This window comes from Hesperophylax consimilis, chromosome 13 (assembly GCF_061612785.1).
Source record: "Hesperophylax consimilis isolate HC1 chromosome 13, BYU_Hcon_1.0, whole genome shotgun sequence".
Classification (NCBI taxonomy): Eukaryota; Metazoa; Arthropoda; class Insecta; order Trichoptera; family Limnephilidae; genus Hesperophylax; species Hesperophylax consimilis.
In genome coordinates, this window is record NC_142848.1 from 18,043,390 (window position 1) to 18,070,979 (window position 27,590).

Below are 27,590 nucleotides of genomic sequence, written 5' to 3' on the forward strand. Positions count from 1 at the left end.
CAGATACGCCTTAGAGACTTCTCAACCGAAATTGCTAAAAGTTTCTTGACGTGATGTAAGAATTTCACAGAAAATAGATTAGAGATTATGATTTCCTTCAAATAAATCTATTTGAGCAAAAAATGAGAACGGCTTTTTTACCACATTTAAAAATCTTTTATACTCTTAAAAATGTAACCGTATGATCATTTTCTATTTAAATGTTAGTCATTCAGAATATATCTGAGCTAATGTTTAACGCAGGTTGCCTTGCCCGAACAAATACACGGACGACATTCGAAATTATTATTAATTTAAGAAACACGTGTTTGACTTCCTCATAACATATTCGTGCTGTACTGTTATGAAATTTGTTCGTTAAAATATCATTGGTTATAGGCATCCAATCCCGTTTTTAACAGGAAAAAGGAATAATTTGAAAAGTTGTTTGATAAATGTGATGTATGGTAATAAGTTGAGTATTTAAGCGATAGATGGCGCTAGTCATAAAGATTACTCCAGAGTCCGTCAGATGTCGCTAGAGTGTAAAAGATGCTTGTGAGGTTATACAGGGAACCAGAGAACCACCTTCTCGAACCAGAGAATTGCCAACCCTCGGGTAGTGAACGTAAATAAACACAACTTTAAGTAAAACCTTTTACTTTTTAACAAAGATTTCCCAACCTTTAAATCTGCAAAGAATACTGATATAACAATAAATTAATAATACTTCATATCAGTAAGTTTTTTCCGTGCGCAAAACCATATTAAGCAATGATAAAAGGAAGAGTATTAATAAATGATTCCATTCTTGTTAAGTTGTATTATACTAGACATTTATTTGTGCTATTATATCACGTAAAAAAATCTGGTTTGAATAATAAAGACGGAAAACGAACTCTCAGCAATCCATGTATGACTTCCGTAGCGCTCGTTAGTTAAGGGTACATAGAATATTTTCCGACGGAAGCTTAATTTTTTCGTCCGGGTTAGTCATAGTTCTTTCTCTAGCCTGTATCTCAGATATCGCGATATGAGGAGGCGTCACGGGCTTAAACGGCAGGTTTATAAAATGTTTTCAATGCTTAGCCTAAATCTTATTTTTACACATACATTAATATTTATTTAAATTTTGTATTTTTTACAAAAAATGTGAAATGTTTACGTGTCATACAGTATTATAATGTAAATAAAAATTAGCCTTTCCTCACCTTAAATAGACGTGTGTTTGGTAAGGGAATCTAGCTCAATTCTAAAAATGCATATAAGTAATTAATTGAATATTATAAATAATAATAAAAAGATACGTAAGAAAAACGCAAGATTTATCAGTATGAGATTTAAATATAAAAAAATATGTGAACTTTTATAGTAGTCTAAGATAGTTCTTCAATTTTAGCTGAAATTCATGAATATTTTCGATAATTTTTAGATTTAAAGGAAGGTTGTTAAAGTCAGTTATACCTAGAGAGAGATAGATATTTTAAAATTCGAAGGAATTTTGAATTGAATTCAGTTGGATCATTTTTTTTATTATTATATAAGTACATTTTTGTTTATTTGTTACAATATATGATCAAATATTTCAAGACCCCTCTTCCATAGAAGCATTAGCTTGTGGCTGGAAGAGGAGTGTACATTGTTTTATTACAGTATGTAGGTAATTAAAAATAAAATGATTTTAAACTTATTTGAAGAATTGAATGTTACTTAAGAAAACTAATTGAGATGAGTTATTCTTAAGATTAATTCAATTAGAAACATTTTTATTTTTTGTAAGTTTGTCTTTAAAATATTTTTTCACAGTGTTTATTATTTGGATGTTATTAAAGTTAAAGGAAGGTTGTTAAAGTCAGTTATACCTAGATGGAGATAGAAATTTTAAGATTTAAAGGAAGGTTGTTAAAGGAAGTTATGCTTAGATAGAGATAGGTACTTTTAAATGTGTTTTATTTCTACTTCTTTCATACAGTCGAATAAAAAAGAGTCATGCGTCATCTAAATTAGAAAATCTTTTTGTCCCATTTAGTTAACTCCAAATTAGAAACAAAAATAAAATAAAATTTAGAAACGCTAAAGAGTTAAATTAAAATAAACCTCCATTTTTTATTCAGAATATTTTATTTTACTGTATTTATATTTCCCGACTACCTAAAAGACCCTACTGAATATATCATATTATTCAGACAAATTATAAGATATTCACCAAATAGGTAATTAATTATAAAATCAAAAACAAGAAATAGACGAAAAATGTTTTAATTCTACGGAAGCAGAGCTGCAAAATTTGTGATTTTTTTTGCGATCAGCTGATTGCTCTACAATTTTACAATCTGAATCTGATCGCTGGTGTTGTGCATCATAGTTAAACCAAGTGTTAGGTTGGTTTAACGCAATACAAGACTCTAATAGCGGACGTTTACTCGAGACTCAAATTTTAATTAATTCCCATGAATGCGTAGCAAAAATACGTTTTTTTACACCGATACCCATAGATGTAATTATTTATATTTAAGATTGATAATTTCAATACCTTAACATTGAAATATTTTACATAAAACGGTCCATAAAATTAGCGCTAAGCACCAAATTTTATTTTTCTAAGCGATGAACTGCTAACATCCCGAGATATTCAATTAGAACATCTGAAATTTTAGTAACACGCTTTTAAGAATTAATTTAAATAAACTAGACCAAGTAAATTAGACCTTAGGTTTTCCAATACGTTGGGCCGCGCGCTGATAATTGTTTTACACAGTTTGTACTCTTACGTCGTTAAGATTCCCATTTTTTATTGAGTACTTACCAGAACAAATTTGACCGTAGGTTTGTCCAATACGCCGAGACCGTGCATTGCATATTATTAAGATTCTGACTTTAGAATCTCAAAAGGAAGATAATATATTTATTTTTGTCAACGTCGAATAATGTGTACTATTTTTGTCAAGATTATTAATTTGTTTTTGATCAAAAATCTTTGTTATAAATTTCAATTTTTAATATAACTCTAATAAAAAAATGAGCAAAAATGGTTTTCTTTTTTTTTTGAAGTTGATAGTTTTCAGAAAAATAGAACAACCTCTTAAAAACCAACCACGGGGGTAGAAGAAACCGTAGCTGCGGCAGAGGGCTGTGGAGGGAAGGGTCGGTCGGTTCGGGGGATGTATGCTGGGTGAGCGGGGTATTGGGAGGGCGGGGGGAGGGGCGCGCGTCGCTCCCATTTCCTCCAGTAGGCGTCGCGACGTCCCCACTCAAACACGCGACCACGTCATACCCCAACCAGGGTCCGTGCGTAAACATTACTTTAATCAACGAATAACCCCACATTAATCTTCGGAGTTTTTTTTTCACGGAGTGAGCCAATATAATCAGATGAGATAAAAACATTGAAAAAAAATACAAGGAACAAATTTAAAACTATAATCGGCAGTGTTCATCGACATTATTCCGGTGATTTTTTTAGTGATAGTAAGATTATGCAATTTGTGATTTATCGCTATTTTTGAAAAATTGTGAAAAGATTTAAAAACTTTTTTTAAATTAGTGTTTTGTATTTTATTTTAGAAATAAGGATTATCTAACAACAGTAGTGCAAATTTATAGCAAGATTCAATTTAACATATTTTTTTATAGACAATAAGTGTATACGAATATAAAATAGGTAGTGTCCTTAATAAATGTCAAAGTTTAATGTAATTTATTGAGATTGTGTGAACGACTCGTACGAATGTATAAATGAAACATTAGTGGAAGCAAACAGTTTAATGATTCGATGTCGAGATGTCATGTCTTAACTTAACGAGGATGCGGTTATTTAAAATAATGAATATAGTGATTTGACATTGAAGTGGACAACCAACGTTGGTTTAAACACTCCCTACAATGCAGAAAGTAATGCTTTTGATGATGCTGTATATAAGAACATGTAAGTAATCTATTCTATTCTTAAAAAATCATTAGCATTTGTTTTCCCGGTGTCCTCGGTACCCCATCGCTTTGACAAGACATCCCCATCACATGGTACTGCCGCAAACTCAGTCCACAGTGCCATTTCCTTAAAGGATCGGCCTCCGTGGTCGAGGGGTAAGATTCTCCACAAGCAAGCCGAAGGTCCCGGGTTCAAATCCAGGCGTGCGCTACTAAATTTTATTTGATTAATTTGTGATAACTTACAATTTATTAAATTAAAATAATATTCCAGAGTTCCAGAGTCATAGATACTATGAGTATCGCCCCGGTGTAAGACCACCATTCAGAATTAAAACGTTTCTTGAAATGGTTTTAGCCGTGTTTGGTGACCAGATCAGAATAGCCAGGTACTCTCACACCTTCCTCTCCCCCATCTCTTTCTTCGCCTCACTACCATCAGCCTCACGACATACCTCAATTGGGGATGCCATAGTCCCCCTGGCTCCAGACAGTTGGGAGCAGTTGTGACTCTTGTGTGGTATTGACATGGAAAAAGGATAAGCAGATCAGTAGGAAAACCACACATTTCTGTAATGGCACAAATTCATCGCTTCATTCCATATCATGGTTGTCTCATGTATGTAAGCTCTGTGATTACTGACTTCTTATTTCATCCTCTTACACATCATACATTCGCCTGAAATTTTATTTTCACCGTATTTGCCCTAGGACTTTGTCAAAATGATTATTAAAAAGTTTGCTTGCAGATTTAAAAATGCAGAACCCTTCAAAAAGAGGTTGGTATCCCGATAAAACTTTAATTTCGTCAATTAATGTAGATAAATCCACCCATTCTTCTTAAAATAATAAATGTTTTGCATATGTTCAGATGTTCATAATGAACTTACGTTAAGATGCAAATACACGCAGGGCCAACGTAAGCCCTAACTCACCAATGTGTGAACGCTGTTGGTGGGTTGGCGCGAAGATCCTTTGATGTGTGCACGAAAAAACGACAATAATCGGTCGGCCGGCCAACGTTGGCGGCCGCAACGGCCAATATACGCCAAATGGTCCTGTTGGGCCAGCGCATTGCCCCTTCGCGTTGGCTAAAGTGAAGATCAAATATTTTGCGCGTTCATTGCGTCCTTGATGTTATAACAGTGTAATGTATTACGTCAAAATAATATAATGTCTGAAACGTTGTGAATTAATTGCGTGATTCTATTTTTAACAACACAATAATAATAAAAAATCTAACCAACAAAATATCACAGCCTTACTCTGTGAGGGTAGGCACAGATAATGAAATGTCGCACGCCTCATTTATAGCAACACCCGTCGCTTAGGGCCTAAAAATTTCGTGTAATTTTTTAGCGAAATTCGTGATATTTTTTGGGAAACAGTGGAGGAATGGACGTTATTTTTTTAATTTCAGAAAATGAACGACATCAACGTTTTCGATGTTATGTTAGGTGCACTTAATATTATGGCAATTGAAGCTTATCAAACCCGTGGACAAAGAAATATTTATTATACAATAATAATATAGCTTTATTATTTTAATACCAGAAAACCGCTAGAAAAATCGCATTGTTTCAGAAAATTGATAATTCTCTTTATCGCAAACGCGAATATTTCAGATCTCTACTCATCGCTTATCTTCTATTATTTTCTTAGTAAGAAATAAATGTATTAATTATCTGACCCCTTAAAACTGTTTCTTAGAGGGCAATTCTTGGCAATCATTTCAATAGATGGAGAAAGGGAAGGCGAGTTCATATATTTATGTTTGTATTATTATTTCAAAGAGAGAAGATTTCAAACATGGAAGAGATTGAATTTTGAAAAGATAGGAGGGTGTGTTGGATAAGGCTTTATAGAAATTTATAGAGTAGAACCGCAAAAAATATGTGATCGAAAGTTCTCACTTTTAGACCACAGAAAGGACGATGCTGGGAGTCCAGCATGTTACTTTTTAAAGGTGAGAGGGAACAGAGCAAAGTTTAATAAAGAAATATATGTTTGGTTAAACAGATATATTAAATAAAGTGATTGTCAACTGTAACCGAGGGTTATTTCATAGACTTTTAAATATCTGCGAAACAAAATCACATAAAAGTTAAATTAACTCACCAACTTAACATCTCTTCACTTTCCCGTGGAGATAGCAGTTAGCAGTAGCAGTACTCTGTTATTCTGACTCTTGACATTGTCTGGCTAAACTATTTGATTCACTTGATCACGCCATGTAAGGCGTATACAACTTCTTCTGCATTTCACTTTCACGTAAAATATTCTCATTAGACTTTTTTCTTCGTTTACATTTAGAAAACAGAAATAAAATTATCACACGAGAAAAGTAAGAACTTGATAATTAAAACTGAGTTATAATCGGGTCGTTTAGTTTTGTAGTTAAAACGTAGTTAAACTTGAAGTGATAATATCAGAGATCGTCAACCCTCATTACCGGTTAGTGGTTTAACTGGTAGGGTACTCCACTGGGACCCAGAAGTCCTGCGACTACCTACCCCCTGGCACTACGTCTTCAATAAAACAAATAAAGCTCTACAGAGCTACGACCCTTAAATAATGCGGAGGCTCAATGCGGAAAACGGATTATGGTTATGACGGTATGAAGCCTCCATATTAATAGGCCTGATTTATTTATAGAATAATTGGCTTCACTGTCCTGCTTTTCCTATGTTTCAAAGATTTATTTTAATAGCAAACAATATGGCGTCTTATTTTATTTGTTAGATTTAACATTATATTTAAAAGCTCTTAACTTTCGTTGTAAACGACATTGCAAGCTTTTTCGACAGGTTGTTTCGAAAAATTTAAACAATTCTTTAAATTCCAAAGTTAATTTTAAAGTTCTGTGAAAGATTTTTCAAGTTCTATTATTATTTCAGTTATTTCAAGCAACTACAGGGTTTTCCAATAATGGGTGTTATTTTGAATAGCCCGCTATTTCGGTAGATGTTACTTTTAAAGCTGTTATTTTTTGACATTTGACAAATAGAAACAACGCCATTAATAAAAATGGAACGATACACACTTCGACAACGCACTAAAATTATTAAAATTCACTTGGGTGAATAAAATGCAAATCATATTGAGTGATGAGGCCCATTTCCACCTCGGTGGCTTCGTCAACAAGCAAAATTGTCGCATCTGGGGCTCGAAAAACCCAAGAGTTATTGTTAAAAAGACTTTCTACCTTCAACATGTGATTTTTTGGTGCAGTTTATGGTCCGGCGGAGTAATTGGACCTTACTTTTTATAAAATGAGGCTCGAGCAACAGTTACGGTGAATGGATCGCTATCGAAAGATGATTAATGATTTTTTTTTATGGCCAGAATTGGATGGTATTAATCTGGACAATGTTTACTTTCAACAAAATGGCAATACGTGCCACACAAGCAACGAAATCATTGATCTTTTACAATTGAATATCAAAATAACACCTCTTATTGGAAAACTCTATTAATATTATATAAAATAATTCACTCGGTCCTGGATACCCCTGATTTAATAGAACTAATACAAAGTAAATACAAAGTAATAAAGTAAATTTTCAATAATATCGGAAGACACACGTTGTCTTTGCTCCGTGTTAAATTTGTACTAAACCCGGTAAAAAGTCCGCTTAAAGCATATATTTAAATCGAAAGTAGTCCCTTGAGGGACAACTAATAAACAAGATTAATAGTTGGTTAAAACCGAACAATATTTAAATATTTTAAAGTGAAATTAAAATTTTCAGTGACAGTGACAGAACAAGTGATAATAACATTTCATTTTGGACGCATACAATCACAGTTCACAGTACCTACCTCGCATGTATCGGTGTAACGGTGCGCACAACATGATGCAAATATACTACCGCATCAAATAAATTACATTGTGTACTCAAGCAGGGCTGTCACACACAACAACATGAATACTAACGACAACGCCCTCATATCTATTAATGAAGCAAAAGAACTCATTGACGGCATCCATAATGCCATTACGGATCCATCTCTCAAAATTACTAAAGACCAAATGGCTAAACTTTTGACAAAATTATCTACCCTTTCAAGCAAAATGATTGACGTTGGTACCAAGGTTGGAATAATTGAGGGTAAATTAATGACATATGAAAAAATTGTCTCTCAACCCCCGCAACAATCAACGGCGGACGACAAAAAAACGTACGCTAGCGTAATTGAAAAAGGAAAATCAAACTTGCCAAAAGAAGAGCTGCATACAATTAAGATAATTTCGAATAATAATGAAAACACTGACCAAATAAAAATAAACATACAAAAACAAATTAGAGTCGGGAAATTGGGAGTTGAAGTTTCTGGAATAAAAAAACAATTAATAACAATGTTATCATCACTTGCCCCAAAAAAAAAGACGCTGATAAAATTATGAAAGAAATAAACAAAAAAGAAAATAACAGCATATCTGCATCAGAAATAAAAAAACGTAAACCGAACGTTATCATCAAAGGAATACATAAAGACTACAACATTCAAGATTTTAACGAAGATTTTATAGAACAAAATGAAGACATTTATCAACTTACCAAAGAAGATAGCAAACACATGCCCAAAATAATGGCAAAAATAAAAAACAAAAGAAGCGATCAACTATCCAACTACATCCTAGAAACAACCGGTCAAATGAGAAAACTTTTAATCGAAAAAGGAAGAATAAACCTGGGATTTATGCGGGTTCACGTAGAGGACTCCAACCCATTGTCCCAATGCTACCACTGCCTGTGGTTCGAACATACTGCCAACAAGTGCCGAAAGAAAACAGAAAAACCCAAATGTCTCCACTGCGCAGAAGAACACATTCTAGCAAACTGCCCAAATAAAAATCAAACACCAAAGTGCTACAATTGTCTAGCCTTTAATAAAAAAAGAAATGGGAAAATAAATTCTAACCATCGAGCGAATGACAGCAAGTGCCACTACGTCAAGAAAATGACAGAATCTGCTTACCAGAAAATTGACTATAATAAAAATGCTATATTCATTAAAAAAAACAAGTAAGAAATTAATATCTCAACTATACTTTGTTTACAGCATATCAATGTCGACACCCTGTTTAATAGCGCCTGTTCAAATTTGCAGTATCTACTTAAGTACTAACAACTCATAGTCGAGTTACATTATTATTTATAAGTATATGATTATTATTGTTCCGCCCAATTATGACGTTATTAATAGAAACGAGTTCTTAATTACTAACAAAATATACTTCCGAACATATTTATTTGCACACTCATTCATCTGTAACACAATATTTCATGATGATTTCAGATGATTTCATAAATAATGAATTAGAAAAAAATATTAAAATTCAAGAATATGAATGCATATCCACTGATTCATGTAACAAAATTATTTCTAAAAACAACAGTGATATAATTATTATGCACCTAAATATTCGTAGTGTTCAAAAAAATTTTGAAGAGCTAACTCTAAAAATAAATAATTTAATAAAAAAACCGGACTTCATAGTATTATCCGAAACATTTACAAATGCTGAGTCACCTTCTTATTGCTTACCCGAATACAATTATATTTCTACCAAAATAGATATCAATAAAAATAGTGGAATAGTAATATTTGCAAGTAATAAATTTAGTATTATTAAAATAATTGAACACCCAATACATTTAGTTAACTGCATCGAAATACATTTTAAACTCGGCAAATCAATGTACCATCTAATAGCTATCTATAGAACGCACGGCTCGAATATAATTACGTTTATTAATGACCTTAAATGCATATTATCGAAATTTAAAAATAAGCTTTGTTTCATTGTAGGTGATTTTAACTTAAACATTAATGACAAAATTGAAAATGGTTGTAAAAATGAATACATTAACTGTATGACTGAACAAAACTTCATATCTTGCATAAATAAAAACACAAGAGAAATAAAAGAACATACTCCATCCTGCTTAGATCATATCTGGACAAACGTAAATATTAAAAATCTTCACAAATTAAAATCAATTGTTTGGAAAACTAACATAACTGACCATCATTCATGCTTACTTCTATATAATAACAATATTAAACAAAAAAAAACATAATATAATAACTAAAAAATCCACCATTAATATGACCATTCTCACTGAAAAGCTAAAAAAAGAGGATTGGAACAATGTTTTAAACAGTAATGACACTGAAACATGTTCGACTAACTTTGAAAATACCCTGTCGCAACACATTAAAAATTCAACAAATGAAACAACAACACACATAAAATCTAAATTAAGATGTTTAAAGCCTTGGATTACACAAGGACTTATAATATCTATTAGAAACAAAGAAAAACTTTACAAGACAACTTTAAAAAATCCCCAAAATGAAAATGCATATATTTTATATAAAAAATATAAAAATAAATTAACAGCCTATATTAAAAAAAGTAAAGAAGATTTTTTTAAAAATAAAATATTATCCTCAGAAAATAACCAAAAACAAATGTGGAAAACAGTTAATTTGGCTATTGACAATACAAAAAAAACACAAAACGTAAAATATATTGAGCATGATAACAAAATTATAGATGCCAATATGCAACCTAAACAATGTGCAAACATATTTAACTCTTTTTTTGCTAATGTCGGAAAAAATCTTGCGAAAAATATCCAAAAATCTTTTATCCCGGAAAATCATAATAATGAAAACTTACAGGAACGTAATATACTCTCAACGTTTGAAACGACAACAGAATGTGAAATCATAAAAATAATAGATAATATGAAAGTAGGTTCGTCTCCCGGTTTTGATTCTATTACGGCACATATGTTAAAATCTATGAAACCTTATTTAATAAAACCAATCACTCATTTAATAAACCTAAGTTTAACAAAAGGAATATTTCCAACGAACTACAAAAATACAATAATCTCACCTATTTACAAATCTGGAGATCCACATCAAGTAACAAATTATCGACCAATCTGTTTAATTTCAAATATAGGAAAAATCTTTGAAAAAATAGTAAAAAAACAATTAGTCAATTTCCTAAATAATAATAAAATACTACACAAAAACCAGTTTGGATTTATAAAATCTCTCAGCACACAAGATGCTATTGCTAACGTAACTTCATACATTTACGAATCTTTAGATAAAAGTAAAAAATGTGCAGGTATATTTATTGATCTAAGGAAAGCCTTTGATAGCATATCGCATAAGATTCTACTAAAAAAAATGAATAATATAGGCATAAAAGACAATGCGATTAAATGGATTTCAAACTACCTAAAAAATCGACCACAAGTCGTAAAAATAAATAATGTCAATAGCGATAAAGAACATTCTGACTTTGGAATCCCGCAAGGTACAGTGCTTGGACCAATTCTTTTCACCATATATGTTAACGACATTTTCTTTCAACCACTACATGGCCAAATTACTTCGTATGCCGACGACACAGTTCTAATAATAAGCGAAAAAACTTGGGAAAACGTAATACTTAAAGCCACTGAAGACATAAATACTCTTAAGAATTTCTTCGACATTAATTTGCTATCACTAAATAGCGATAAAACATATGTAATTCCATTTGCAATACACACAAAAGACATCCCTAAAAATTTTAACATTATCATTCATGACAATTCCAAAATACATAATAAAAATTACTGTCTCCAAAACTGCACAATACTAAAAAACACAAACACAATCAAATATCTAGGAGTAATTATCGATAAAAATTTGAATTGGAAGGAACAAATATGTCAAATTGTAAAAAAAATCAGAAAACTGATATATGTATTTTTAAGAATCAGAAATTTTTTGTCTTTAAAAAACCTATATTTAATATATTATGCCTTGGTCCAATCAACGCTACAATATGGTATCATTAGTTGAGGATCCACATACAAAACTAACCTTACTCCAATAGAAGTGGTACAAAGGTTAATAATTAAAATAATATTACGAAAACCTTCCGATTACCCAACGGATCGATTATTCGAAGAATTTCAAGTGCCTTCATTTAAAGATCTTTATATTAAAAATGCACTAATTCAAATCATAAAAGAAAAAGACAAGTATCAATTTCTAACTGAAAACCGTACTAGACTTAAATATATTTTTCCATGCCCAAAATTAAACACTTCCTTTGCACAAAATTATTACACTTACCGGGCAAGAATTTTTTTCAATCGACTACCTGAAGAAATTAGAAACATTAATGATAACATCAAAATAATAAACACTGTAAAAAAATATTTTAAAGACAAACTCACAAAAAATAAAAATGTTTCCAATTGAATTAATCTTTAGAATAACTCACTTCATGAAAAATAACTCACTTCATAAATAAGTTTAAAATCATTTAATTTTTAATTACTTACTTATTGCAATAAAACAATGTACACTCCTCTTCCAGCCACAAGCTAATGCTTCTATGGAAGAGGGGTCCTGAAATATTTTATCTTATATTGTAACAAACAAACAAAAATGTACTTATATAATAAATGTAATAAATAAAAATAATAAAAAAAAATAAAAATAAAAAATAAAAAAAATACGATTTCATTGCCCTGGTCGCGCTAACAATAGACTGACTCTACCGTTCTACTATAATAACACACATACATTATCACATTATTACTCACCAATCAGTCGATTACACATTTTGGGAAATGAACATGCCAACATCGGCGACATTTATTTCTTAAAATTAGCGCAATATAAACATGCACTCAAAACTTATTTTTCCATAATGTAACGTTATATACGCAATATGGACTTGTTGAAATGAAATGATGATATTTCTCATTGTTCTTTTTTTTTATTTTTGGTTGTGATACACAAAATAATTGTATGTTATTTTTAAGTTTAAAACTACTATAATGTAATAATATTATTTTGTTACTTTGTACTCTATTATATGTTTATTTATAAAAGGCAGTATAGCCGTTTATGTATTTAAAACTCTATAGCTTAAAATGATATAATAACAGAACTGAATAAGACTTACACAGACCCCGAAAATGAACTTTGAATTTTGATGAATTGTTCAAATTCTCATAAAAAACCCGTCCTAAGAGTACATAGATATATTTTTTTAAGCATAGCTCATGTTGTAAAAGTTATATAGTTGGATTATCAACCTCGGTTCGTTCAAATGCTTTTCGGACGTTATTCCCTTGTTGGTAGATATTCGTAACCGAGAGAGCGGCAAAAATTGCATGACACCAGATATCACAGTTAGCGAGAATTCGCAATCATGTAACACACAAATATTAAAGTTTATTAAATTATCGAAGAAAGCAAACACTTTGTGGCTTGACATTTTACAAAATGAAAAAGTTTTTTTTTTGTTTTAAACCACTTTATTAGTTTATATATTTATTGTCCTGAAGAAGGTTGGGAACAACCGAAACTGGTCGACATATATAATAAAAAAGAGTGGTTTAAAACACAAAACTTTTTCATTCAGTAAAGTTTATCTTCATTTTAGCAAAATCATCGCATAAACGTTGACAGATAAAACGGTTCAATTCTCACATCGCCTGAGGTCACCATTCGAGTGCTATAGTTCATTTTGATGTACATCCTGCAATAGAGTACCAATAGCCCGGAGCCATTGGAACTACAGAATCTCCATCCCGATTGCGGTGTGTTGTGAAGCTGAGGGAATTGGGATGGGGAAGAGGAAGATTGGGAAGTATTTAGCTTTTCAAATCTGAGATATTTTACCAGGCCAATACTGATTTTACTAAAGAGACTAAAAATAATATATTATTTAATCGTTGTAGAAGGTGAACAACTATCGATGTAAATGTGAAAGAGAAAAAGACAAAATAAAAACGTAACGGACACAACTGGGACAGATACTAGTTCAGTGGCCGGCAATTAGTTTTGATGGCGGGCCGTAAGAGTGTCAATTTTTTTTTAGGGGGCAACAACAAAAAGCTGTTCCATGACTCGGAAATGATCAAATTGTGCATAACACTTTCTTCAAGGAGATAGCTTTGTCCACTCGATGTATGAAAAGTATGGAACTATTAAGTAACTATTATCGCTCTATGGAGCTATTGAACGGTGAAAACTGTCTGATATAAAATATTGTTAATTTATTAAAAATCTGGTAAAATTATTCGTTTTCCTGGTAAAAATAAGACTGTATAAATTTCATAACAAACTGTTATGAGGAAGACGGAAAATCTCATAAAAAATAGTCTGCCGGGTGTTCTTTTCATAACATAATGTGATGAGGATAATAATATAATGATGACATGCGACAATATTAGTATTTTTTTGAACACGTGTTCCACCGTCCTCATAAGAGATTCGCGTTTTATTGATATTTTCTTATGAAATCTATCAAGTCATTTGATAAAGGCCTGCAGTCCCGTTTTTAAGAGTAATACGAATAATTTGAGTAAGTAAGTTTCTCCGTGTATAGCATTATACTTCTTGTCTTTTTTGACAGCTTCCACCACCTTTGTCAGTTCGATTTTATGAGAGAATTCACAAGGTTGAACCGGTCCGACGTATTCCATCTACATTCTCGTCGTGAATTTGTTTGCTTGGGTTTATCTGGGGTCTTACAGTCGACGTGGTGTACTCAGAAAAAATAAATTATCTTTCGAAAATATTTTCATTAGTATTTATTTAAAGATGTTTATGAATCTCATTGTTAAATTGAATTATTAAAGAAAATAAAAATATCAACTTCTCTCAATGCAGCTAAATATTGAATAGATAAAATTAGGTTTATAAGCGTCAATAAGTCAATTGAAAATTCAATATAGACTTGTAGAAAATTTTAAAAGATGTCCCATATAAGTCACAAGCCAAAATTTAAACGATTTATATATTGGTGCAAGGTGAAAAATGATTTTGAATTTACATCGTTAAATATAAGCGTAGCTACGCACCAAGTAAGAGGGGACTACGGGCGTGCTTACCAAACAAATTCGAAATGATTGAAAAAAAATCGTTACTATCGGTTTGCTCGGTTATCTTGTTTCTTCCTTCCTTTTTTTACAGTATTTCTCTCCAGAACTTTTTGAAGTGAATACCTTCCGCAAAATAGTCCCAACTGCTCACAACTGTCTGGTTCCAGCGGAACTATGAGATCCTCAATCGAGATATTTTTTAAGGCTTTAGGGAGCGGGGGAGGGAGGGAGATGGGTAAGTAAAAGATTGTGAAGTACCTGGTGATTCGGATCTGGTCAATAAACACGACGAAAAATTGAGAAGCGGGTACGGGTAGCGTCACCCCGGGAACCATTTATTGGATAACCAAAACCTCTGCCATAGGTCACCCCAAGAGACGTTCGCTACGTTTAGTGACTTAGCAGGAGTGTCCGGGTTCATGGGGTGAGATTTGTCCCGGTCTTGGCGACAGATTCATCTGCTCACCAACAGCGTGGCAGGCCGAATCGGAAGAGACTGGTTGAGGGAGACCTTATGACTCTCCAGCATGACTCTCAGAACATCGCCGTGCACCGCAATGGAAGTGATGGTTAAATATATTCGTCACTCATGGACACACTGACCCACAGATTCTACTCAACCCTCATATTTTTATCCTTCCCAGAAATTCTTTCCGTCCTTAAAAATACCCTCCACACAGCATCCCCAAAGATGACATAGGTCATGAAAGGAATTATTTTCCTCATAGTTTCAATTCTGAATGGTGGTCTTTCAGCAATGCTACACTGATAGTGTAAACTCTGGAACAGGCCCAAAACAAATTACAATACCTTTATTATTTTACCTTAAAACGTATTGGTAATTACCCACTATTTTTAAAATGGCGCACCCCTTATGCTTAACCCGCATTCAATTATTAACAGAGCGTATGCCTTGCATTTCGACTGTCTGTAAATTTGTTTCTGTGTTTAATATTCGGTCAATCCATTCGAGATGGTAGCTGTGATGGATAGTTCCATTTTACTCCGAACCTACTAACTTTAAGTACCTTTTTATTCCGCCAGAGTTCATGCGTGCATTACAAGCTGTCATATAGGAATAATCAATTATGTTCACAGAACTACATAAACATACTCGTAAGATACTTATTACATACTCATTATTGCTCTTGAGAAATTATTTGTTTTATCAATGATCACGTCGTGTCGTCCACAACCTTTTCTTTCCCTCGTTTGCGAATCGATTCAACCATAAAAACATATGTTATTTGTTAGAAAAAGGGTTGTAGGTAGGTAGTAAATAGGTAGGGTTGAAGGAGTCCCTTTTCAAAATTCAGGTTTGTACAAATAGTTTGATTCACGGTGTAATGTTATAGAACAAAGAAAACTGTTGTTTCGAATTTATTGAGATGGCAGAAGCTCTTGAAAACCTTCGGCGAAGTAAAGTTGAATAAGTATTTGAGAAATGAAGACTTAAGAAGTTCTAATTGTTTTCATAGACAGATGAGTGCCAGAAAGCATTTTGAAAAGGAAACAAAAGATCCTGGATTTACAGTTCCGTGTCGAGTCAAGTTATATGTTTTGGTACGTATTTATTTCCTAACCGAGCCACGAATTACGGGAATGGAACGAAGCAACTGCAAGCCGCGTTTCGCGCCATTTACTGCTGCTTCGTTCCTTTCTCAAAAGTTGATGTTCAGTTTGGCAGTTCGGCTCGAGTATGTTCGAGTATATGTAGCAAATACAAACAGCGATTCAAACATCAGCTATAATACGTACTCTGCACAAAGTATAGCATCGGTGGCGGATTTGAATCTTATAGATTGTTTCCTAGTCCGAATTGGACACTTTTTTAACAATTTTTGCTTTAATCCCAACTGCTCGAAGCCAGTACGTTCAAGAATTCCAATTAAGATTGCAAAACCAGCTACGGGCAACATTCATATTAACAAGGTTGAAATAATTGGTTTGGACGGGTTACGGAATTCAAATAGCAGCATATTGACATATCAAACTATGATGATCGCCAAAAGTATTATAATTTTGAACATAAATAACTAGGGGCCAAAAAAATGCGTTATTGACTTTTTCACATTTTTTACGTGATTATTGGAACTTTTACACTTTTCCAACAAAAACCGCAGAAAATGACCTTATGACACCTTATATAAATTAAGCCATGCTCCAAGTTTTACTTTTGATAGTCCGGTAACTGCGTTTGGCGCTAGTAAAATTTTGACGCCCCTTATTGAAACCAGTAGACGCCTAGGTAGGTGACCGATGTGATCAATCATATTCGTATTTTGTTTAGCGCCATTTTTGTTAAAAAATATCTCAAGTCGATTTGTTTTGGACTGTTAGGTGTTAGGTATTATCAGCGCCTTAACGCTTTGACAATTCGGCGTTCGGAGTAGACTGCTCCAATTGTGCCCGTACAGGCCGGCCCTGATCCTGCCGAACGTAAATATATAAGCTTTTACAACAATAACTGCTGTAATATTGAATTTTGAGGTTGGTTCGTGAAGGTTAGATGTATAAAATAATATAGACTTATAATTTAATACAGAGAATCGGTACTATTGGTCAAACGCCGCAATAAACAGTTAGTGCGCACCATTTTAATCCCCCGCATACCCAATTTCTACCGATTTATAACAAGTTTCTCGATAACTCCTTAAGTTTTTAAGTTTAAAAAAAAGTAATTTTTGAAGATAATATCTATACAATTGTTATGCCGAAACGATAATTATATGAAATTCTCCATATAGAAAAGAAAAATCAAAGTAAGCTCCGAATATTTTTAAAAACACGTTTTTTTCTGCTATTTAATATGTTATAGGCATGAAAAAAATCACAGTGTATCTTTAAATACAACTAAAGCATTTCACGAAAGATTTTTGCACTATTTCAAACCAGTCGTGTTTTATTTTTTATTTTTTTTTTATAGTGAATACCTCACAAGAGTCCCAATTGCTCCCGTCTGGAGCCAGTGAGACTATGGCATCCCCAATTGGGGGATGTTGTGAGGCTGAAGGTAAGTGGGGAAGGGAAAGAGGAAGGTGGGGAAGTACCTGGCTATTCAGATCTAGACACTAAACACGGCTAAAGCCATTTGGAGCAACGTTTCAATTCTGAATGGTGGTCTTACACCAGGGCGATACTGGTAGTATCTTCCACTCTGGAACGTGCCGCAAATATACTATATATTATTTTAATTAATTAATTGTGAAATAACACAAATTAATCAAATAAAATTTATTTGCGCACGCCGGGTTCAAACCCGCGACCTTCGGAATGGCAGTCCAATGCGTTACCACTGGACTATGCCGGCCGTGAATGAATGAATGAATTATGAAATATTTTCACAATTTTCGCTTAATTATTGTCGTTTTTAATATTATCACGCTCCCTCTTACATTTTTATTTATACACGGTGTCCGGAAACTCGTAGTACAAGCGGGAAACTGGAGAATCTACACCACATGGGGAACCCAAAAAAACATAAAGTTTTTTGATTTGAGTATTTTCAAAAAAAAAAAAAAAACAAAAAAAAATATTTTTCGACTATTTTAGGGTTAAAGTTTTTTCTGGTGTTTAGGGTTGAATAACAGATGTTTTAACCCTGCAGAGCAGAAATATTTTATGATTACACCGGGTTAAATGAATTGTGATTTCAAAATAATGCTTCAAATCCGAGTTTCTTCATTTGTTTTACTTTCAAATAGTTTTAATCAGTTGGGTACTTTGATCTTCAGTAATAATTTATAAGAATTTAATTAAAAAAAAAAAAAAAAAAAATCAACTTCAAACTCGATTTACTCGATAACGAAAGCTCAAATAAAAAAAATATATACTACAAAATCGACTCCAAATGTGATGTAGATTCACCAGTTTCCCGCTTGTACTACGAGTTTCCGGACACCCTATATATCTCCCTTTCAAACCACCCTTAAATATTTATTACAGGGTCTAAAGATCAGCCATCATTTTTAAATGTAAAAAATAATGAAAACTAACAATTGAATGCTGTTACACTTTCATAGTCATTTGCAAGATATATTTCAGGCAAAATCACAAAAACATATTAATAAATTTATTTTTACGGCAATAAATACCTATATATTAATAAATATTTAAAAAAAACATAGATTTGAAGGATAGCGTTTTAATAAAACATCAAATCTCCATTTCTAGTTTGTTTTACTCGGTTTTATTTTTAGTAGTTGTGGGAAGAAGTAGATTCTGCCAGTGCGTTGGGAAGTTTTATTATATTTAAAATTGTTTTCAATTACCTTCAAGCTAGTTCATAAAGTATTACAATGTGAACTTTCAAAACGGCAAAGCATTATTTATAAAATTTTCAGAAGTTCCTGGTACAGATTTTAGTACGAATTTTCAAGGATTTTTCAGGTTGAATAATTATTACAGTTGACAAAACAGTAAATGTTCAAATATTAACTCTTCGGATTACATTTTAAAACAACTTATCAGTGCAGAAATGGAATCGTTGGTTACACATACGAGTATTTATTCAAATATAGAAAGGTAAAAAAATATTTTTTTCATAAATGTATTTCGAGTTAATTTTTTTTGTAAAATGTGCTCGACAAAAGTCAAAATTATTTCAGTGCACGTATATTGGTAAATACTTCAGTGGTTCGTATATTAGTAAATATTTCAGTGGCACGTTTATTTGGATGTATTTCTGCGTGGGAGATGTTTTTGTTGAACACCGATTTGTTATCGAAATTGGATGACACCAATAAGCGCAATGGATACATGACACAAACCAATACATTATTATTTGTTCCATCAACCAGAATAATGTATTCATTAAATGTAGCAAGCCTCGCCACGATTTTGATCAAATTGGTAGCAGTATAACTGGAGAAAACTTATTTTCGTTCTTGAAAATCTCTCAGTGGCACTCAACAAATAAAGTTGCCAATACTATTTATATGTGCTTCTCCTGTAAATTAAGTTTATAAACCATTAAACCGTACATAACTACTTCATTAAAACTCTACCCTTCAGTACTTTTTGTTCAGTTTGCAATATTTTCTGTGTATTTTAAATGCGCTTTATACATCTTATTTTAAATACTGTTTTATTGTTATGTTATGTTCAATTAAAATAAACATTATTATTTCTAAATAATAAAATTTTTACATCAAATGTGAAAAATGTTGTCGAAAAAACTAACCACATTTTTACTTAATTTTTTACCCGAATCGTAAAAAAATTGAGACAAAAATCGATATTTCGAAAACATATTCGTTTTGTTCGAGGAATTAGTAAGAAAACTGTAACATCACTTTTATCTCGTTCATAAAGTAAAAAAAAAAATTTAGAATTTTATTAATGACATCTTTAATAAATATATTTGAGACAAACTGGAACGAATTATTATTTTTCTTTGTAACCTCAAGAAAATGCGGATTTCCGCGTGAAAAAAAGATTAAAATACTTTTAAAAAATATGGACGCCCGGTCATATATGACCCTCAAACGCTGGAGGGGTGAAACTAAAGCATCATTAAATTGGCACAATTTTTTTATTCAAAATATTTCATCACTGAATACTAAAGACGATATCAATAAAAAGACATCGTTAAAACGGTAAGCCCAGATAGCATTTAGAAATGGAATGTTGCTTTAAAATGGAATAAGCTAAAATCCACCACTATTTTTAGACTTTGACAAGATTAAAAATTGCATTTTTAATCTAACAATGTGGAAATAGTGAAAACTGAATTGTAATATCCTAGTGAATTAACCCATCGTGCGTCGCAGTGTGTATTTAAATTAGTTTTTTTAAAGATAGTAGTTTAAGAGGTATGGTCAAAGGTTAGGTTGCATCACAGCAGTAGAGCAATTCATCAAATTTCAAAGATATAATTCAATAAATGAAACAAAAATACTTAGTTTTAAATCACTTTATTGATATATTTTACTGTCATAGTATATCATTAGGACTGTTATAAAAATTCAGCTATTAAATACAGAAGTATATATATGTATACACATATTATAAAATATACAAGAGTGGGACAGTGCATCAGTTATTGGAGAGAGGTGGGGGAGAGGAGGGGAAGGTGGGAGAAGTGAAGTAATGGGGAACATACTTGAATTGGGCTGATAGTTAAATTTAATTGGTTATGAATGATTTCAACCTTTGAATTTACCGATTTTTTTTATTTCCAAAGCTTCTAAATTGTTCAGTCTTAAACCTTTTCCATTTTTTTCTAGGACTTTAATTCCTGTATCACGGTTAAAAGTATGATCTTTAATAATTATATGTTTCGCGAACTCTGAAAAACCTGAACTAGTTCAGCATATTAAGTATCTTAAAAAAAATAAGTTTTGTGAATGTACTATTCAAGTTTTGTTATTATTTCACCGTGAGCTATTTGTTTCACAGTACTTTTATCTTAAGATAAATTGAGTAGGACTTTCACAGAACTTGAATCTTAAGTTTGAAATTATGTGAAATGTTTAAATTTTGCAAAACAACCAGTTCTAAGTTAGGGGATCCGATAAATTAGTTTTGGTCAGCCCCTTACCTCTTCACACTTCATTCAACCTCACGAAATTCCCCAAAAATAAATAGGATATTATAGTTTTACTGGCTTAAGACAGTTGGAACTCACCATAAAAATATCGTTTTTCGATCTAAGCATCCTTATACTTGAGAACAATGGGTTCATTGTTTTCCCATAATTAAACTTCTACATCATTTCTTAGGCGTTCGTATAATCAGAAGAAAAAGATAAACGGAAGAGGAAAAAAGGCATTCTATTAAGAAATCAATATCCTTAGAAAAGCTTCAAATGCGAGAATAAAGCACAAGCCCCGTTATTTGGATTTCAAAAGGAAAACCCGAATTATATTTTGCTCTCAAAGATAATTCACAATTTCAAATAGTATTATTTCGTTTATCTATTTCGGAGAAGGCGCTTTGTTCCATGAAATTGGATGAAATTGGTTATATACACATCTCGGAGAGTCGACAGTATCGATATTAAATAATTATAATACTGATTCAACATGAGAACAACGTCCTATTGGCATCTCCAATTGGGGTTCGTTGTGAAGCTGAAGTAAGCGAGGAGGAGAGTGAGAAAGAGACGAGAAAGGTGGGGGAATATTCAGATCAGGTCATCAAACACGGCTAAAGACATTTCAAGCAACGTTTCAATTCGTAATTGTGATCTGACACAAAGATTGTACATAATATATAGTATCTTCCACTCTGGAAGATACTATATCTGAACATCAAAACGTTTCCACCGGGATAAAGCCCGCCAAGTTCAATAAAAGTAAAAGTTGCTCAATTGCGGACGAGTGACTTAGCTGCCAACAACGTGCCGCAAGTATACTATAACTAACTAACTAACAAATGGGGTAGCGGCATGATGGTCAGTCTAAAGAGGACATACCGCCAAACAAATCGGTCTTAGCACAACTCCTTGCCTCATTCACATTCATACATCGTCTCATATAAACTCTTCTATTATTCTGACTTTTTACATGGCCCGACTCAAGTATCTAATTCACTTGGTCGTGCCATGTCTTCCTCGGGCGCCCCCGACTTCTGCTATCATTCACCTTTGCATCATAAGAAGAATTCCTTACACTCCTTCCTTCTCTCATTCGCTCTCCATGCCCAAATCATCTAAGCGTCACTTTCTTGATCTTACTTATTACACACATACACCTCAGGGATATCATTTCTCAAGTATAGTGTATGTTGTGTATAGTACCCAATCGTGCATTATAAAGATTTACTAAATACTTAACAATAAACGTTTCATATTCATTTTGCTAACATCAACGAAGTTACCAAATATTGTTCCGCTACTATTTTAATAGTACCTTGTACCTATCTTATATATTAGTATCTATATACTATTTTTTGAACCACTATTACTTCAATGTATAATAACTCTCAGCGATAACTTGTATTTTACCTGCTTATATTGTCCGTACTCGGCCTTCTTATGTAATTATTGTTTATTTTATGTATTACAAGTTACAAGATAATAACAAAGTTATAATGTATTATTCCCAGTGAGTTTAACTCACAGACAACATTAGATTACAATAGCAATTACAATTACGATTGACAAGAAAACATAAATACATTAAAATAAATAAACGCAGATGTTATTATGGAGTTTCAAAGAATGATGGTGTTAGTCATTAATAAAACTGCTGAGGAAATAGCTTTTAAGAGCTTTTGCCAATGGTTTTTTTTCGTTGCCGGAAGTTTTAAATTACTAGGTAATGCGTTATATTGCTTATGTGCAATGTATTGTAAGGAGATAATTCCAAATTTAGTCGTGTAAGTAGATGACGATTTGTGTATTTGATTTTGTGATCGTGTTTTGTACTCCTGAACAGCTTACCTTAAACATTGTATACGTGCAAAAACCTTCATGACGTGAATAAATAAATAAAATAAAATATTATTTTAGTTCAATAAATTGTTTTCAAATAGAATTTACCTGCGCACGCCCGAATTTTAACCCGCGTCCTTAGGCTTGCCAGTTGAGAGCCTTACCCCTCGACCACAGAGACCACGTTCCACTCTAGAATATGTCGCAAATAAACTAGATATTTTCTTTTAATTAAAAACAAACATTCCCGCGTTACGAATAATCTGACAATATTTGAAAATCTCCTACTACTACCACAATAAGTGGAAAAACGTTTATTTTGTCGTAATGAAGTACTTAGGCAGCTGAGGAATCGAAATCGCGATGTAGGTGGGACTCGATGCCAACTCAGCCACTGACCGACTGACCCACAAGTAACAAGTAACCTTCAACCGATTTTTAATGTTGTAACATTTTGTATTAGTTATTATTAAACATACTAATTTCAGTTCTCGGTGGATGAGTGCGTGATTTGAAAGTGTATTCCTGGGTAATGTGTAAAATTATTGCGGGCCGTTCATATGACTATTTCATACATGCACACATATTCTTTGATTGGATATCCCTTTCATAAGCGGTGCTATATTATTTTTAATTTCATTAGTATGAATACGACGTGTCTTGTATTTTGATAATATCATTGGATAAATCGTAATTTTCCAAGTTTACTAACATTGTGGATATCATAGTCACACTGGCTCCAGACGGTTAGGGATCAGTTGGGACGTTATTCACATAAAAAATAAATATTAAAAAAAACTTTCGTAATGTAATTTTTTTCTTTAGAAATGCAATTGATTCTTAGAGAAATGTATTTTTTTATAAATACTTAAAGCTTCACAAATCCTACAATTATTATATCCCGTAATTTACTAGTTTTGTAATAAATACAAACATATTTTACAAAAAAAAATTGAGCATTGCTGAAATATCGAAATCATTGGTGAAATAAAATCAATAACCGGCCAAAAGCACGTCTCCTTGATCTAATCTCGGACCCGAGAAAAATAGTCTAGGTTTGTGAAGCTAAAAGTATTTGTAAAAATAACATTCAATCATGATCATTGCCTACCTTTAGCGACGATCAGAAGTTTAACTTTCGAATGAAAACTGTTAGTTATCTTGAACAATTGCTACATCTCTAAAAAAATAACAAAATAAATACACGCACATTTCAAATACAGAATGATTTTCTTTATTTTGTTTAAAAAGAAAGTCAAACATTCCCAGGTTACGAATAACCTGACAATATTTGAAAATCTCCTACTACCACCACAGTAAGCTGAAAATGTTGATTGTGTTGTGATGGAGGACTTAGCCAGCCGAGGAATTGAACTCACTATGCCAGGGTGGGACCCAAACGCGATGTCCACTCGGCCACCGACCGGTGGCCGAGTTGACATCGCGTTATTTATATATTAATTAATAAAATGATTTTGGTACCTACCTTATCGCTTGTCTGAATCATTCGTTCAATCATTTTTGGGCACCATGCCTGTTTTATGTACTTAAATTAAAATAAATAAAAAATTCCCACAATCAGTTCCAATTTTAAAATACAGAGTAAATACCACTTTTAGAGGTCGTTGAACCGGAGGTACACACAGACACAGAGACACAGAGACACATGGTAAATCCCGGTTAAAGGAGATGTAGGTATTTCCACATGACTCATGGCCAAAATTATTTTGCTTTTTGACAGTTAACATATGATCATGGAACATGTTTAGTTGATTTTAAGAGTTTTTGCTGCTTCATGTGTGAAAATTATTTAAGTCTAGAATTTCCATCCTGGCCGTACGAATACTTCATTAATATTTCATAATCTTCCGCTCAACATCTTATTTCTTCTTCACCTCCCCCCACTCATCACCCTAACAACATATCCTAATGGGGGGTTAAGTAGGTTAGGTAAGGTTTAATTTTTTTTCATCTTTTCTAATGACTTTATATAACTTTTTATGGGTGTGTTGAATTGTCACTGTGTTGAGTTATCATGGAACCCCTAATGGGATACTCATACTGCATTTGCTCTGGGCACCTTTTATACATTTTTTCTTATCAATTAAATTTATTCATTTAAATAAATGTAAATAAAAAAAACGAGTTGATTTTCAAATCTGAAAAGACAGTCTTTACAATTCTAACTCATTCTTTCCATTCTCTCTTTCCGTCCCCCTAAAAACGATTTTTTTACGATTTAACTTTCCCAAAATGTTAGAATTTATAAAAGAATTCACCCGCTTAAAACAAAGAAATTCAAGGTGACTTTTCGATACTCAATCATAACGCCACACCACATTACAACTTTTTAAATTATATTAGTCAAAAGTTAGGCCAAGATTGTATTCAACGTTGTACCTACATTTCAAATTGGGCTTTGTAATATTTCCGTGGCCCGTCCAAACTTTAAAATAAGAAAAAAGCGTTTTTGTTTCATTCTATTTAATTATTATTGAAAAGAATAAAGAAGAAAACATTGTTTGGCTCTTAATTATTCATTTCTCCGGAATTACCAGGATATAGAAGTTACTTCGTATTCATTATTTTCTTATTGTAATTTTGAAGCGAGTCTTTTTCTGTAAGTCAGTTTAAATTAGTTTTTTTTAAGCCAAAATTTATATCTTTCTTCCTTTTAACTCGAAATTTATACATTTCTCTTCCTTATTTGAGTTGAACGTCAAAACGTTTCCACCGGGATAAAACCCGCTAAGTTCAATAAAAGTAAAAGTTGCTCAATTGCGAACGAGTGACTTAGCTGCGAACCGAAGGATTTCTTTACGAAGGCCGCCTTATATTGTTACTTGTAATTCAGAATACACAAGGGATGAACTAAGCACATAGATTATTATTTTAATATGCCTAACGAGGGAACGAAAAGCCAAGCGAAACTAAATACACATCATAGGCCATTCTTTTGGTGAACATACAACTTTAATATTTTGTCTGCGAAAGTTAGATTTAATTTGGGAGGTTATCTTCATATATTTGTTTTGTGACTTTTCAGAGTTGAAATTAATTAGTGTTTTTAATATTTTAACGGCCGATTAATGTACGTAAACGTTTATATGTTCATTATGAAATATTTGCCTATTATAAAGTTGAAATCAAAACATAGACATCGATGGTATATAAAATGTATTATGTTAGGATGGGATGTTTCATAGAATTTGAATAATTCATCAATTCATGTTCATTTTAGAGTTCTGTGAAAGTTCTATTCGAGTTCTGTTATTATATAAGTATAGGCCAGTTACTTCACTGAACTGAAATATTAACAGAACTTGAAAATTATGGTTAAAATTTGAAGAATTGTTCAAATTCATTGAAAAAAGTCCTTAGAGTAGCGGGGCTGCATTGTTATTGGTAGACAATTTATAACTTGGATCTTCGATTGAGTCTTAATTGAACACACTGTTGTGGGCATTATGTCCCGTTTAAAGTTTAGTGGGAGATTGATTTTGTACAATTCATCTTTTTTAAAGTTCTGTGAAAGTTCTATTCAAGTTTTGTTACTATCGAAGTACTGTGAAATAACCGTGAAATAATAACAGAACTAGAAAAGAACTTTCACAAAACTTGAATTTTATATTTTGAAATTCGATGAATTATTCAATTTGTGTAACAACCCGTCCTTGGTAGGTGAAGATCAAAAGATGTCGAAGTTTTTGATATGCAATCCAAAGTGATTGGTACGTGGTAGAGGTGAAGCGTATATACAAGAACAGATGTTTGGAACAGATATAAGTATCGCGCATCATGAAATAAAAAAATTGCATACCGTCACTAATTGTAAGTAGGTACAAGTGCAAAATACTAGGGAACATGTATTTGGAATAAGTATTTATTCTTACTTGTAACAGTTGTTCCAAGTATCAAGACGAGCTAGTATGATAAGCCCCGAGTAGTGGTTGTTCCGTGTTTAAGTCTGTAGGTACTAGTAAGAAAAATAACGAAATTAACTATACTGTAAAAAATTAAAAATGGCAGCAAAGCGTATGAATTATAAGCCGAACTTGATACAAATTATATACATTAAAAACATATATTTTTGCGTAAAATATTTTACCAAAGAGTTATTCAACAACAGTAAGGTAGATAAAAAAAAATTATACGAAAAAGATGTCTGCAATATTTTGTGATAGAAGTCAAAAAATAATTTTATGAATTTTATTGTTTTATTTCTCTTCATATTTTTTTCTTTGCTTTGATGCCCCTTTCACAGGTAATTAACTGTTATGGTTCTAGCCTTTATGTCAACATTTAAAGTTTTAAAGGATTAGTTTTAAAGTTGCGTGGGTATAGTAAATATTTGTTAGTGGCCTGGAAGTAAGTAACTATTA

The 27,590-nt window shown here is 32.3% G+C and overlaps 1 protein-coding gene across 4 annotated transcripts in view; it reads left to right on the top strand.

The window, feature by feature from the left end:
- The first annotated feature begins 3,229 nt into the window (after positions 1-3,229).
- Positions 3,230-27,590, top strand: part of LOC149418536 (neurotrimin-like) — a 205,770-nt gene continuing 181,409 nt past the window's right edge. For 2 of the 4 annotated variants that reach the window (XM_089638555.1, XM_089638558.1), the window contains exon 1: positions 3,230-3,904. In XM_089638555.1, coding sequence (XP_089494681.1) covers positions 3,862-3,904 — 43 coding nt within the window. In that variant the 5' untranslated portion in view covers positions 3,230-3,861. The remainder of the gene's footprint in view (positions 3,905-27,590) is intronic. The other 2 variants (XM_089638556.1, XM_089638557.1) reach the window with 2 other exon arrangements.